The 12,060-nt window shown below is 38.8% G+C and overlaps 1 protein-coding gene and 1 long non-coding RNA gene across 6 annotated transcripts in view; one reads left to right on the forward strand and one right to left on the reverse strand.

Annotated features, from left to right (window-relative positions):
- Window positions 1-10,591, forward strand: part of LOC112543753 (uncharacterized) — a 31,129-nt gene extending 20,538 nt beyond the window's left edge. The window contains exon 3 of the long non-coding RNA XR_003086972.2: window positions 9,597-10,591. This is a non-coding gene — a long non-coding RNA (uncharacterized LOC112543753). The remainder of the gene's footprint in view (window positions 1-9,596) is intronic.
- Window positions 3,116-12,060, reverse strand: part of SLC38A11 (solute carrier family 38 member 11) — a 37,944-nt gene continuing 28,999 nt past the window's right edge. The window contains exons 9-12 of one of the 5 annotated variants that reach the window (XM_006137331.4): window positions 11,444-11,605; window positions 9,068-9,180; window positions 8,279-8,410; window positions 3,116-3,731 (exon numbers count right to left, since the gene is read on the reverse strand). In XM_006137331.4, coding sequence (XP_006137393.2) covers window positions 3,483-3,731; window positions 8,279-8,410; window positions 9,068-9,180; window positions 11,444-11,605 — 656 coding nt within the window. In that variant the 3' untranslated portion in view covers window positions 3,116-3,482. The remainder of the gene's footprint in view (window positions 3,732-8,278; window positions 8,411-9,067; window positions 9,181-11,443; window positions 11,606-12,060) is intronic. The other 4 variants (XM_014580746.3, XM_075933518.1, XM_075933517.1 and 1 more) reach the window with 4 other exon arrangements.

Raw genomic sequence — 12,060 nt, forward strand, 5'->3', positions numbered from 1 at the left:
CAGGCAGTATCTGACAGACCATTCTGGCCAGGACTGACTAGAGCCTGCAACTATTCCCTGGTGTTGATTGGAAGCACTTACTCATTTAATATCTACAGCACACCAAGGTGAGGCTAAGGGCAAGCTTTTAGAGCCCATCATTGACAGAAGTGCTTTAAATATGCGGCCACATTTTCCTGTAACTTTTCTCCCTGCTATTCATCTTTAATTGTTCCATCTTATCCAGGCAAATAGTTATAACTTTTATAACAGAAGCTTCTTGTCAATTTGTTCAAAAAGACTTCAAAGAATTCATTTGAAATGATGACAGCAAGCAGACAGCCATCATGTGATTCCCCCTCCATGCCTTCTTTAATTACTAAGTAGGTTTCCATGGGGCTCTGACAGCCAGTGCTGAATTTGAATACATTTTGTGCAGTGGTCAGTACAGCAACACCCTGTGCCAAGGCAAATGTGTTGCGCCTCTCACAAAAGCTCTCAGTATGCTACAAAAATAAATAAGCGCTAATCCTTTTTGTTCTGTTAGGGCTCTATCTCTTCAGAGAAGCTGTTAAACACAGATCACAAAGTGTGGAGATTTCCTTGCCCCACCCCGTCCTTTGTAAAGAAAATGTTTGAACCACTGTTAGCTGTGAAAGCAAAGAGGGACCATCTGTGACCTAGTAACACATTTCTCTCCTGTCACCACAGAGCATCTTCACAGACACGCTACAGTGGCACAGTTGTGCCCATGTAGCACTTCTAGTGTAGACCTGCCCTCAGTCTCTCTAGCTGCACTCCAACTAGCCACCTTTTTCACTGCTGCTGGCTATGGCACTATATTCTGAGACAGGCATCTGGCCTGTACTTCCCCATGTGGAAGGCAGTGCTACCACCAGCCCTGGTGTTACCTACTAGATGACCTCCTCAACATTATAAAGGTTGCAGCTTCATGTTTTTAGGCTCATTTGCAGTTTCTGAATTTAGCAGTAACAATATTTTTAAAGGTAATCTTGATGCAAGTAATAATCAAAACTAGAAATTAGCTAGACTAGGAATATAATACACATCGTATAAAAACTTAATTTCCTATAATCAGTTTAGTAGGTCTTCATGGGTTTTTATTTTAATCCTCCATGCTCCCTTTAGTTGTTCATGCCATTACCAGTTGAAGATTATGTCAAAGAGAAGGGGGAACATGTATCATAGCCTTGGAGAGAGACCTCATGGGCAAGAGGGAGTAAAAGACAAATCATCTTTCTGAAACCAGCTTTTAAGTACAATTAGCTTAAGCAGGTGATAGAAGTGACATCTCTCACTGATGGTACAAACTGTGATTAAATTTTAAGGAAAGATAGATGAAAGGCAAGCACTTAATATTATTCCCTGCACCTCACAAATAAAGTCCTCTAACCTAACTAATGATTGTGTAATGTAAAGTTATAGAGTTCATATCAAGAGAAAATTCCCATTATTTTTAATGGTGCAGGATCAAAAACACATTATACGAAGCAGTGCAGTTTAAATGAATGGGGCCACATCCTGTAAAGTACCCCTGAAAGTAACCTCATCAGCTCAGTGGGATCTCTATGCACCTCTGATTCAGATCCTTTATGTGTACTGAAATCAAAGAGAGTGGATGAGACTGCAAATGTCATTGGTATCATAAGCAATATGATTTTGATCTCTTTTCAGAGGATCATAAATTCTTCATAAGGAAATACATTCTATGTCAAATTGTCCATATATAATTCAGTAACTGCACAATTCTTTACAGAAAAAACATTAAAATGATGAATTCCAGAACTGTAAAATCAATACAAAATCTTTTCAAGTATTACACGACGTTGATACATTAAAGGAATTCTGGTTGAATTTAATAATGGATCAGCATATTACAGTAAAAGTGCCTGTAGTGCCAACATACATATATGTCTAGATGGCAACTGAAAATTATTGTAATATAATGTACTGTATGAATTAAAAATATATGCATTATGCACTTAGACTGACTCATCTTGGTAATAAAACGAAACATTTATGAACCATTCAAAGAGTGATACAATTAGGCTCAGTAAATTTAGTACTCAGTTAATTCCAAAATGACTTAGTTTCATTATCTATTTCCTATGGACAGAACAAACTAATCTAGCATTAATAAAAAAAAGTATCTAATACTGAAAGAGGCTATAGCCCAGAACCTCAGTTACAGGTTCCTAACTTCCATTGAAATAAATGAGAGTTACATGCCTAAATACCATTAAGGATTTGGACCCAAGTACTTGTTTCACAGCCATGCGTACCCTCATATTTACTGCTGAAATCAACTGGAATTGAGGATGATCAGGACCCTACCGGAAGAATTTAAAACTGCACGCATACAGAGGACTAATACATAATCTGTGCACAACTGAAGTACCACCGAAACCCTATTTTGACTTTAAATGGAACTTTACTGGTGCACATGTCTTGCATTGGTCTTCTGCACCAAGGTGATGTTTACTGTAAGCCAGATACATTACAACTCACAGACATAGGGCTCATAGGGCTAGATCCACTTCTCAGCAAAGACTTAATAGCAGAGTGGTATGGTTAGGTCTTTTAATAACAGTTTCAGGATATATGAAATCATACTGAAGGTGCCGAACCAGACAATTTGCTAAACCATGGGAGGTCAATATTGTAGCAAATGGGTCTCTTTTTTTTAAAATTTCGCTAGATGAATAAATGGAACAGTGCCTGTAATTCTACTTAACATAAAACTGTACCGATACACCCCGTATAAGTCAACACCTTATCAGCTCTCTTCATAACAAAGTGTTAGTGTTAAAAAAAATTTTCCGTACTGCCACAAAGAATTAAGTAGATAAAGCACAAAAAACATGCTTACGCTTAGCAGCATTACCGATACTTGCTGTGCTCTGAGAAGACATTTAGGGGGTAAATGAGAGCTAAACAACAACACAAAACACTGAGATCCAGGACTGGAAATTGTAAATAAACTTTACAGGCCAGCACAAAACTTGGTCACACCCACAACAAGTAGACATCTGGATAATGAAAATCATGCCAGACCACAGATGTTGCCCGACCAAAGAGATTCAACCTGAATTCTGTGAAGTGTTATCAAAAGCAATTAAAACTAAAACTCCTTTTATTAAATTACTAGAGCATGTACATTTTGGCATGCCTAATCTAAGCTTGTGTTTGATTACTAACTTGTTAATTTGCAAAATTCCATCCTTTGCAATTGGGTTTCAAGCTATCCATGTAAATTAGTGGGGCTCTACTGAAGTCAGGTTTGATGTAATGCCCCTTAAAGCACTTCACAATCTTAAAAATCAAAGGTTAATTCTCATCTACAAAAGGATAATAGCATAAAACAAGATATATGAACATAGTTGTACCGTTTAAGATTCTTAGTATGAACACATAAGAGAACTTTGTCTCAATTAGGGGTTTACTGACTGACAGGACCATTAGGTTTAGGGTTGGCAAATTGGCTAAAAAGGTGGAAGTGTATTGTTATAAAGAGAGGCATTATTAGGGAAGCAGTAGAACATTTCTTTTCCATGGCTGCATTCTTGGGGATGCAAGATGGTCATAATAAATCCAGCTGTCATCACTATGACACCAACAATAAGGATCAGGTAGGATATGAGGTTATCTGAATGGTTCCATCGCTCTTCAGACAGCTTCAGATAACATGCTGTTGGGATGATAAAAACAAGTGGAGTAGCACTCAGAATCCCCTGGGAGGAGGAAACAAAATAAAAAACCCTTAAGCACATATAGTTGTAATTAGTTTATAGTTAAACAGCTGTGATTAGATCTGTAAAAAATTTCCTATGAAATGAAATGAGACTAGTGGCTTTTCTTCTGGGTGGTTTCAATCACCAAAACCCACACAGACTACAAAGGAGTCTGCACTATAATTTGAAATGTCTGAGGATGAAGGAAACAATTACAACTTGCTCATTTTACTGTAACAGGGTGAAATTTTACCCTGTATGGGCTTGCTTTCTATTAAGCCAAAATTACATGAAAATTTTCAGCTCCAGAAGTACAGTAAATCCCAGATTTTGAATAGCTTTGTCTCTATCACTGAAGATATTTAAGATCAGGTTTGACAAACATCCGTCCGGAATGATCCAGATGATGTTTGCTCCTGCTTTGCTCCTGACTTGATGATTTCTTGAGGTCCCTTCCAGTTCTAGTGTTCTACGATTCTGTTTTATCATATGAAATATTTAGGAATGTTTCCTAAAAGGGTTTTAGAAGAAATATAAAGGGATACTATTATTCATTACATCTTACAGTTTTTTCATGCACTAAGACAAAGCACCAACTTGGATTTCCTTATAATTTTTACCTTTCAACAAAACAAAGAAAAGCTTCCTGTACATGATAAACATCAGGCAGGAGTTGAACTTGCACCTACTCGGAACAATATTTTTGAGCTGCCAAACAAGGACCCTGATTCAAGGAAGCATTCCTCTTTAGGACAACTCTTACGCATGTGCTGAACTTTAAAAGGGACTAACTACAATTCCAGCACATAAGTGCTGTCCTGGAGAAGGATGGGTTTAAGCATGTAGTGAAGTATTTTCTTAAGTAAGCAACAGTACAGGCTAGAACATTGTTGCAGCCATGCATCATTTTCCCTCAGAGAGCTCTGCATTTCTGTGCACAATTTTGGAACTTGAAATCCTCTTAATAGATAGCCTGCATTAATTACAAATAAGAGAATCCATAAATGTATTCATTAGAGAGAATGCAGTGGGTATAGTAATCCACGTGTTTGTTTTTGTATGTCTTTGTTTCATTCATCTGCATTTTCTTTAAAAATTACGAGTAGTCCTGCAGCACCTTAGAAACTTACAAAAATATACGGTATCACTAGGGGCTGCGCCCCCTGCTCGCTATGCTCGCCAGGCAGCCCTAGCTCTCCCTCCAGCCTCCAGGGAGCACTGAGGCCAAGTCCGCATCATCCCCGTTCTCTTACCCCTCCCCCCCACACCCCTCGCTGCCAGGAAGGGCCAGGGCCGAGGCTGCATCAGCCCCTGCTCTTCACCCCGCGGCCGCTGGGGAGGGCTGGGCTGAGGCCACAGCAGCTACAACTCTCTTCTGGCTGCTGGGGAGGGGAGGGCTGGGGATGCAGGATGCAGCGCAGCAGTCCCACCTCTGCACATGATCCCTGGGAAGGGCAAACCTGGGAGTGGTTGGGGCTTGGCTCCTGTGGATGTAGAGTGATGTGATGACATCATTCTGTCATCCTGCAGGACGGACGGACGGACACACACAAAATATAGATAGAGAGAGAGAGACTTTTGTGGGTAGTTTTATTGGCAGTTACAGACCTGGGAGAAATTGATGGGCGTACGACACACCCTTCGTTCAGACTATATGATAGAGTAATTAAATGACCCTTTTGCTTAGAGATAGCTGAAATAAGAAGTAATTGTCCTAGTCATGGACAACCATGGAAAGACCTAGAAGCTAAGCTATGCATCCCAAGGGGCTTTCCTAAAGCTTGACTGAAAGTACAGGGAATTGATTTATTGGCGGCTATATCTGTGTATGGATTAAAAGAAGCAGAGAGAAAGTGAGCTAACAGCAAGAAAAGCAGTGGTGATCAGAGTGCTTGGGAGGAAGCCAAGAGATAGAAATATTTTTAGGCATAATAATGAGAAAGCACACTGGGCTTTATGAACAAGGGAACTGTCTCCTGTTTGTTTCTACTACATTCAGGGAAATAGGACTTTATGTGCATTTTTGTCAACAGACAAGATTGCATCAAATAAATACCAGACTCTCTCTTCACTTCAGTTTCTTCCCCCAATGAAAACAACCTGGCAAGGATTCAAATATTGGATAACTGCTTGGTCTGTAAGGGACAATATTATATTTATGGAATGCTTACTTTTATGAAAGATTATTAAAAAAGTACAAAGGTCCTCAATTAATCATACCTATTTACTAAGCGTGGTAAGAGTAGAACTGATGTTCTCTGGCAGTGCCTCAATAACGTATTAATTTAGTCTAATAAAATAGCACTATATCAGGTTAATTATACAAAGGATAAATCTTTCTGTAACAATAAAGAAAATCTACACTTTAAGAAAATTCTTATTATGAATTCTACATATCTGAATTTCATACACACAACCTAAAATGGAGACAACTGTTGGAATGAATGTAACCAACAGATGCTAAACAAGCAACGCTGGGAGAAATACCAAAGGGAACACTTAGCTGGGCCATGTACCCAGAGATGAAAGTAAGCGGATGCGCCCAGGTGCGCAGCTCTGCAACTGCTGGCTGAGCTGTGACAAAAGCCAGCAGGGAGCTATTTAAATAGCTGGCAGGGAACTGGGTGGCAATAAGATAGTATCTCTAAGAAATTTTACTTTCACCTCTGCATGTACCCCATTCTAGCATCTGTCACCACACCCACACTCTGTTGATTGTCCTGAGTTTTTCTACCATGACAGTCATCCCTTCCCTTCCTTCTGGGCTGTAACCCTGTTCCTCCCTGCATGAACTCCCACAGTTTCTCTGCTAGGATTATTCTTTTTTTAACCATTCCTTTAATCCAGTTGTTCAGGAAGGAGATGCTATCAAGTATGCCCCACCACTACTCTCCCTTCTTTTAGTCCTCTCTGACCCTTGCTCTGGTTAGAGTCAAAAGGCAACTCCCGCCACCACTGCTCCTGCCTTCAGCCCTCTCTAGCCATCTGACCCTAGCTTTCTGTTTTAGAGACACCAAGCAGCAAATCCATTTTGCTACTCTCCTGCCTTTAACTTTCTTCTAGGAGGCACTTTCTTTTTTTGGACATTCTCTTCTGCTTCACTCATTCTTCTTGATTCTCAGTGAGTCTCACCATGCCCTCTTATTTGGCCAATATGAGAACATGTCATATGGAACAGGAGCGCTGAGGTCAGTTTCACTTAATGGGCCAGCCACTCTGTTACTCAGTCTTTAATACTTTGTGTTGTGTAAGTAAGTATTAAAGACAAGAAACATGTAATTATCTGTCTTCAGAGCTGCTGACAAAATTGATGGTCCTTGGGTCTTTAGACAATAATGGGCAAAGTGAAGTACAGCTCCGGATCCCAGGCCTCAGGTGGAAGAGGAGAGGCTAGCTTCTCCCAGTCAGTCCTTCAGCACTGCTCAGTCTGGCCTAGTTGGGGCTTCAGAGGTTATTTAAAGGACCTAGAGCTTCAGCCAATGCTGCAGTAGTGGCATCCTGGAGCCTCAGGACTTTGCTGCCTCTTTTGTCCAGTCTTTAAATTGAGTCCAGGGGAGTTTGAAAACTTTGCCTTCAATTTTCAGCAGTATGCAAGTCAGAGGTCATGTCTAGACTACAAGCCTCTTTCGAAAGAGATTGTCTAGACAGCCACGTGACTTTCAAAAAAGCTATCTGTTTTTTTGAAGAGAGCACCCAGGCAATTTGGACACTCTCTTTCGAAAAAGCCCCGTTTGAGTTCAAGAACGCCTTTTTTTGAAAGAGCTCTTTCATAAAATGGCGTTCTTCCTTTTAAAATGAGGTTTACTGCTATTGAAAAAACCGCCTCATTCTTTCGATTTAATTTCGAAAGAACGTGACGGCATTCTAGATGCAGGTGAAGTTTTTTTGAAAAGAAAAAGCCAATTTTTGAAAAAACCCTGTTGTCTAGTCATACCCGTAGGGATGACACTTTGCAAGAAATATATTTTCCCTCCTAAGAGGTCAGTTTTGGGCCCCTACACTCTGGCCTTCCCACAATAAAGGCACAGGTGGTGACCCAAGTGGAAAGTCCAATGGCAGTGGAAGAAATTGGTTGCAATCTCCCTTCTGTCAAAAGTTTGACAGTAATCCAGGCTCAAAAGCAAACACTACCTTGGGAAGAGTCATGGCCAGGGGATGTAGTAACTCAACATGCGGTATCCTCTATGCTTCAGTAACTCTAATTATTTCCTAACAGCAAGTGTCAACACATTACATAGGTCCCACTGTACTCAACTGTTTAATCCAACCTGTACTTAATTGCCATCAGCCACATCCTTTCTATTTCACTGTACATTTACTCTTGAAGGGTCTGAAAGTTCTCTGATTAACTGTCCTGAACTTTTCTTCCTTAGTTTCAGGACATTCTTCTTTTACCTTATCTTCTGAGGAGGTAAATAATTCCTTTCTTTCTCAGACACTATTAACACTATATTATATTTAAAAGAATACTGTAGATTTTTTTTGTTTAGAATTCCATTTATATTAAAGAGTGATTTAGTGAAGAATGGCGCATTAGATACACTTACATTCAGTTCTAAAACTATTCCAAGGCAATCATACACCAAAGATATGCTTGTGGCTACAACAACAACAATTACTGTCACAGCAACATGGAGAATGGTAGTAAGGGTCCCACTGAAAAACACATTGGCAATTACCTGAAATGAAAACACAGTTTGTAACTTTGTTTTGGTCCTTTATTTAATTAACAAGCAGGATGGTTCAAACTCTATATGCTATGTTTTATAGTGCAAATCAAAGGAGCAGATGAGAATGTTATGGCTCTCAACCATCTCAGATTCTTCACTTCAGTGAGATCTCAACTTTCTCAGAAATTATTTCATATGACAATTATGCAAAAACTCCAACATTTGACTTTGCTATATCTTCAGACACAGTTGTGCTCTTCTCACCATAAAGTATTTTATTAAAAAGAGAAACGGTCCTACAGATTTCACGTTAATTGAATAGCAAGAATACAGTGAAACAATCCAGGACTCACTCTCTACTTTCTTATAAATCCTCTCCCCAATCGGTTGCAACTACCTCTTGCCTAGTATACCGTATGAAGTTCACCATGTGCCAGTTCCATTACAACATACTGAGAATTTAAGCAGCACTATTAAAGAAAACAATATTAATCTTATGAAACCATAAGAAATAGCTACTAAATGCTGTAGCTAGCATGCACTAGATCACCAGATATTAATATTTACATAAGATTAGTCAGAAACTGAAATTAGGGCAAATCACACACTATTTTTTACAGATTAATCACACAATTAAAAACATGGAAAACGAAATAAATGCCTCACTTCTCTAGTCACAAAACATTCAATGGGGAAAGTCAGGATTATAGTGATTCCATAGCAAAACCTTCCAAATGTAGCAAGATTATCATCTCTGCAATAGTTTTCAAATATATCTCCTACAGAAAAGTGAAAAATGAAATTATTTTCAATCTCATGACAACTGTGGCTGACACTTACATTTATGCAAATAGAGAGGTAAATCACTAGAATAACTGTATACAAATATTTGAGATCTTCTGACCCACTTTTGGAAATGTCAGAAAATTATGACTAGATAATCATAAATTACATGTCAACAACTGATAATAACAGCATTTTTATTATTTCTTGTGTTCTCAAGATCATTCCCACTTGAAATACCTATCTATCTAACATCTATTATAGGGGTAAGCCTCTTTTCATCCTATTCTTTGCAGCTTTGTTTTTTAAATTACTTTGTAATGGTGTTGCTGGTGTGTTTTTTTTCAAGTATGACAGTTTTAGACAAAAATATTTCATTAAAACAAACAGATTTCCTTTTTGTTATTCTTAGGACAAGAACAATCACATAAGGAAGACTAGATGGATACAGCTAGAGACCTGAATTTCCTGTGTTTCATATTACAGGATCCAATCACAGCTGCAATACTATGCTGGGGAATTTCAACAAAGCCCTTTGTAAATATATAGATTATTAACTGATAATTCCTTTTGCATCAGTTTACTACAATATTGCTATACAATCAAACAAACACCTTATTTAGTGATTATAGAAAAGGACCTGGGGAAAGATGACCATGGGATCTAGTTCAGGCTGAATGATTCACTTACAATTTAACATTAACAAATCTTTAGACTATAGCTAAATGGTCTTTTCTGCCTCTGATTTCTATTATACTATATGAGACTTGCTACTTTTAGGATTCCAGTAGAGCTCAACAACCAGATTTGTTCTGGAGAAAGACGAGACTAAGGGAACTGGTGAAAAAGATAGATGGTAAGAGGCATTCGTGTGTAATATACTACAGTGCATATAGTGTGTGTGTGTGTATATAGATATAGATATAGATATAGATATAGACACATACACAAAATGGAGAGGTATGATTTTCCCAGTCCTGAAATATATTTTAGTCATTCTGTATTCAGTCAGTCCACCTAGAAAGCTGGGTATAAGCAATAACTAAAGTAAGCTGCTTTCTTGGATAAAGAATTTGGGGATGAGGGGAGAGGAAATCAGTGAAAATCCCATACTCTGAGCATAACTAAAAACTGCTCTCAGCTACAAAAATATGTAGATGACAAACCTCTTACCGCTTTAAACTGGACTGTAAATGAAATGTGAAACTGAAGAAATGTCTCTAAAATTGTGTTTGGCTGACCTGAGAAACAACAATGTATTTATCCCATTTCTTTCTCCCTTAATGCTTACCTGCCTCTCCTCACTCATTCCGAAAGAGAGAGAGAAAGAGAGAGAGAGAGAACGCAAAATCTATTAGAAATATCTATTAGAAATATAGTGAGACTCCTATGGTACATTTCTGACATTAATTTTATAGGCTGCATTTAAAAATATATATACACCTGAATGTTGCATATGAAAAATGTAAGCTCATTTAGATAGAGGAGCCTCAAGGTAATTTTTTTATGGTTTTTAGGAATACTACACAGAAAGTTGCATCCTCCACCTACCATCTTCCTTCTCCCTTAGTTACTAGAAGGGAAGCTTTCTCCTCACTCTCTTATAGTCACTTTCTCTGCCTCAGTAACAAGGAATGCATTTTTCCCCATGAGACGCTCAATTCTTGAACAGAGAATTGCTCTTGCAGGCCCAGGCGTGTGTCAGTCATACCAGTCAGTGGCATCCTTGACACCTGCAATCGGGGGCATTTCATCCAGAAAGAGTACAGGTGATGGATGGGAAACAGCTCTAAGTTAGCCACAATAAGAGAACTGCCAGCAGAGTTTGCTGAGATGCATGGAAACTTTTTAAGCTTTTATGTGCATTGATCATATTTCCCATCCACTCTGGCCATGCACTAACCCAGGGCAGTGCTGCTTATTGTACTTTGCTAATCCCATATAATCCTTCCAACAGAAAGAAGCAATTCTGTGCTAATGTATATTCTTGGCATGGACTTTCCACCAACAGGGCTCCTCTCCTCAGTCTACACCATCTTCCACAAGCCTAGACCCTGGGCTAGTTTCTTATTTTGTTACTATTAGGTAAAAAGGATAAACCCCGGGCATTCCTTTTCAAACATAAACAAAAAGACAATGATCATCTTGGCATTTCCTCCTCTCTCCATCCTGCAAGGAGTTAACTGATCTCAAACAAAAAGGGTGGAAAGTGTCAGAAGGCTAAGCTAAGCCTTACCATAGATGTGGAGAGTATCTTACCTTCTGTATAGCCAGTAAAAGTCACATATCCACATGCAGCAAACACCACACTGATAAATAGAGCGAGTGAGACAGACACATGAGTGATGCGAGACCAGTTACTCAATGTGGGTTCTTCCAAAGAGCCATAGATTAAAAAGCTGTTATGATGGCAAACGAATGCTGAAACACACTTGGCAAGTAAAAAACATATGTTTCATTAAAAATAAAAAATGTGTACCATGCTAAGCTTGTGGGCTCAAGGATAGTGGAAATATAGCATAATTTAAATCATTTTATTATTAGAAATAAAAATGAATGGTACAGCAAGTAGCAAACATTACATGGTTCACATTTTGTATATTTATCTCATTCCACATGGGTCTCCACTTTCCATGCAGCCTATAGGGATTCTGACTTCTCATCCCCTACAATGTCACCTGGTTTTCCCCTACTAACTCCAGACCCAGTTTCCTGCTCACAATTCCATTTCAATTTCCAGGGCTTACTTCTGGTGCTCCCCTCAGGAGTGCACCATGATCCTCAACAACTACTGAGATTTCTGGAGTCTACATTACCATATGATGCAGTCTGGGGTTTCTCTGTTACCTATGTTCCAGAATGTACAGATGAAAAAA

This window comes from Pelodiscus sinensis, chromosome 7, assembly GCF_049634645.1.
Source record: "Pelodiscus sinensis isolate JC-2024 chromosome 7, ASM4963464v1, whole genome shotgun sequence".
In the NCBI taxonomy this organism is placed as follows: domain Eukaryota; kingdom Metazoa; phylum Chordata; order Testudines; family Trionychidae; genus Pelodiscus; species Pelodiscus sinensis.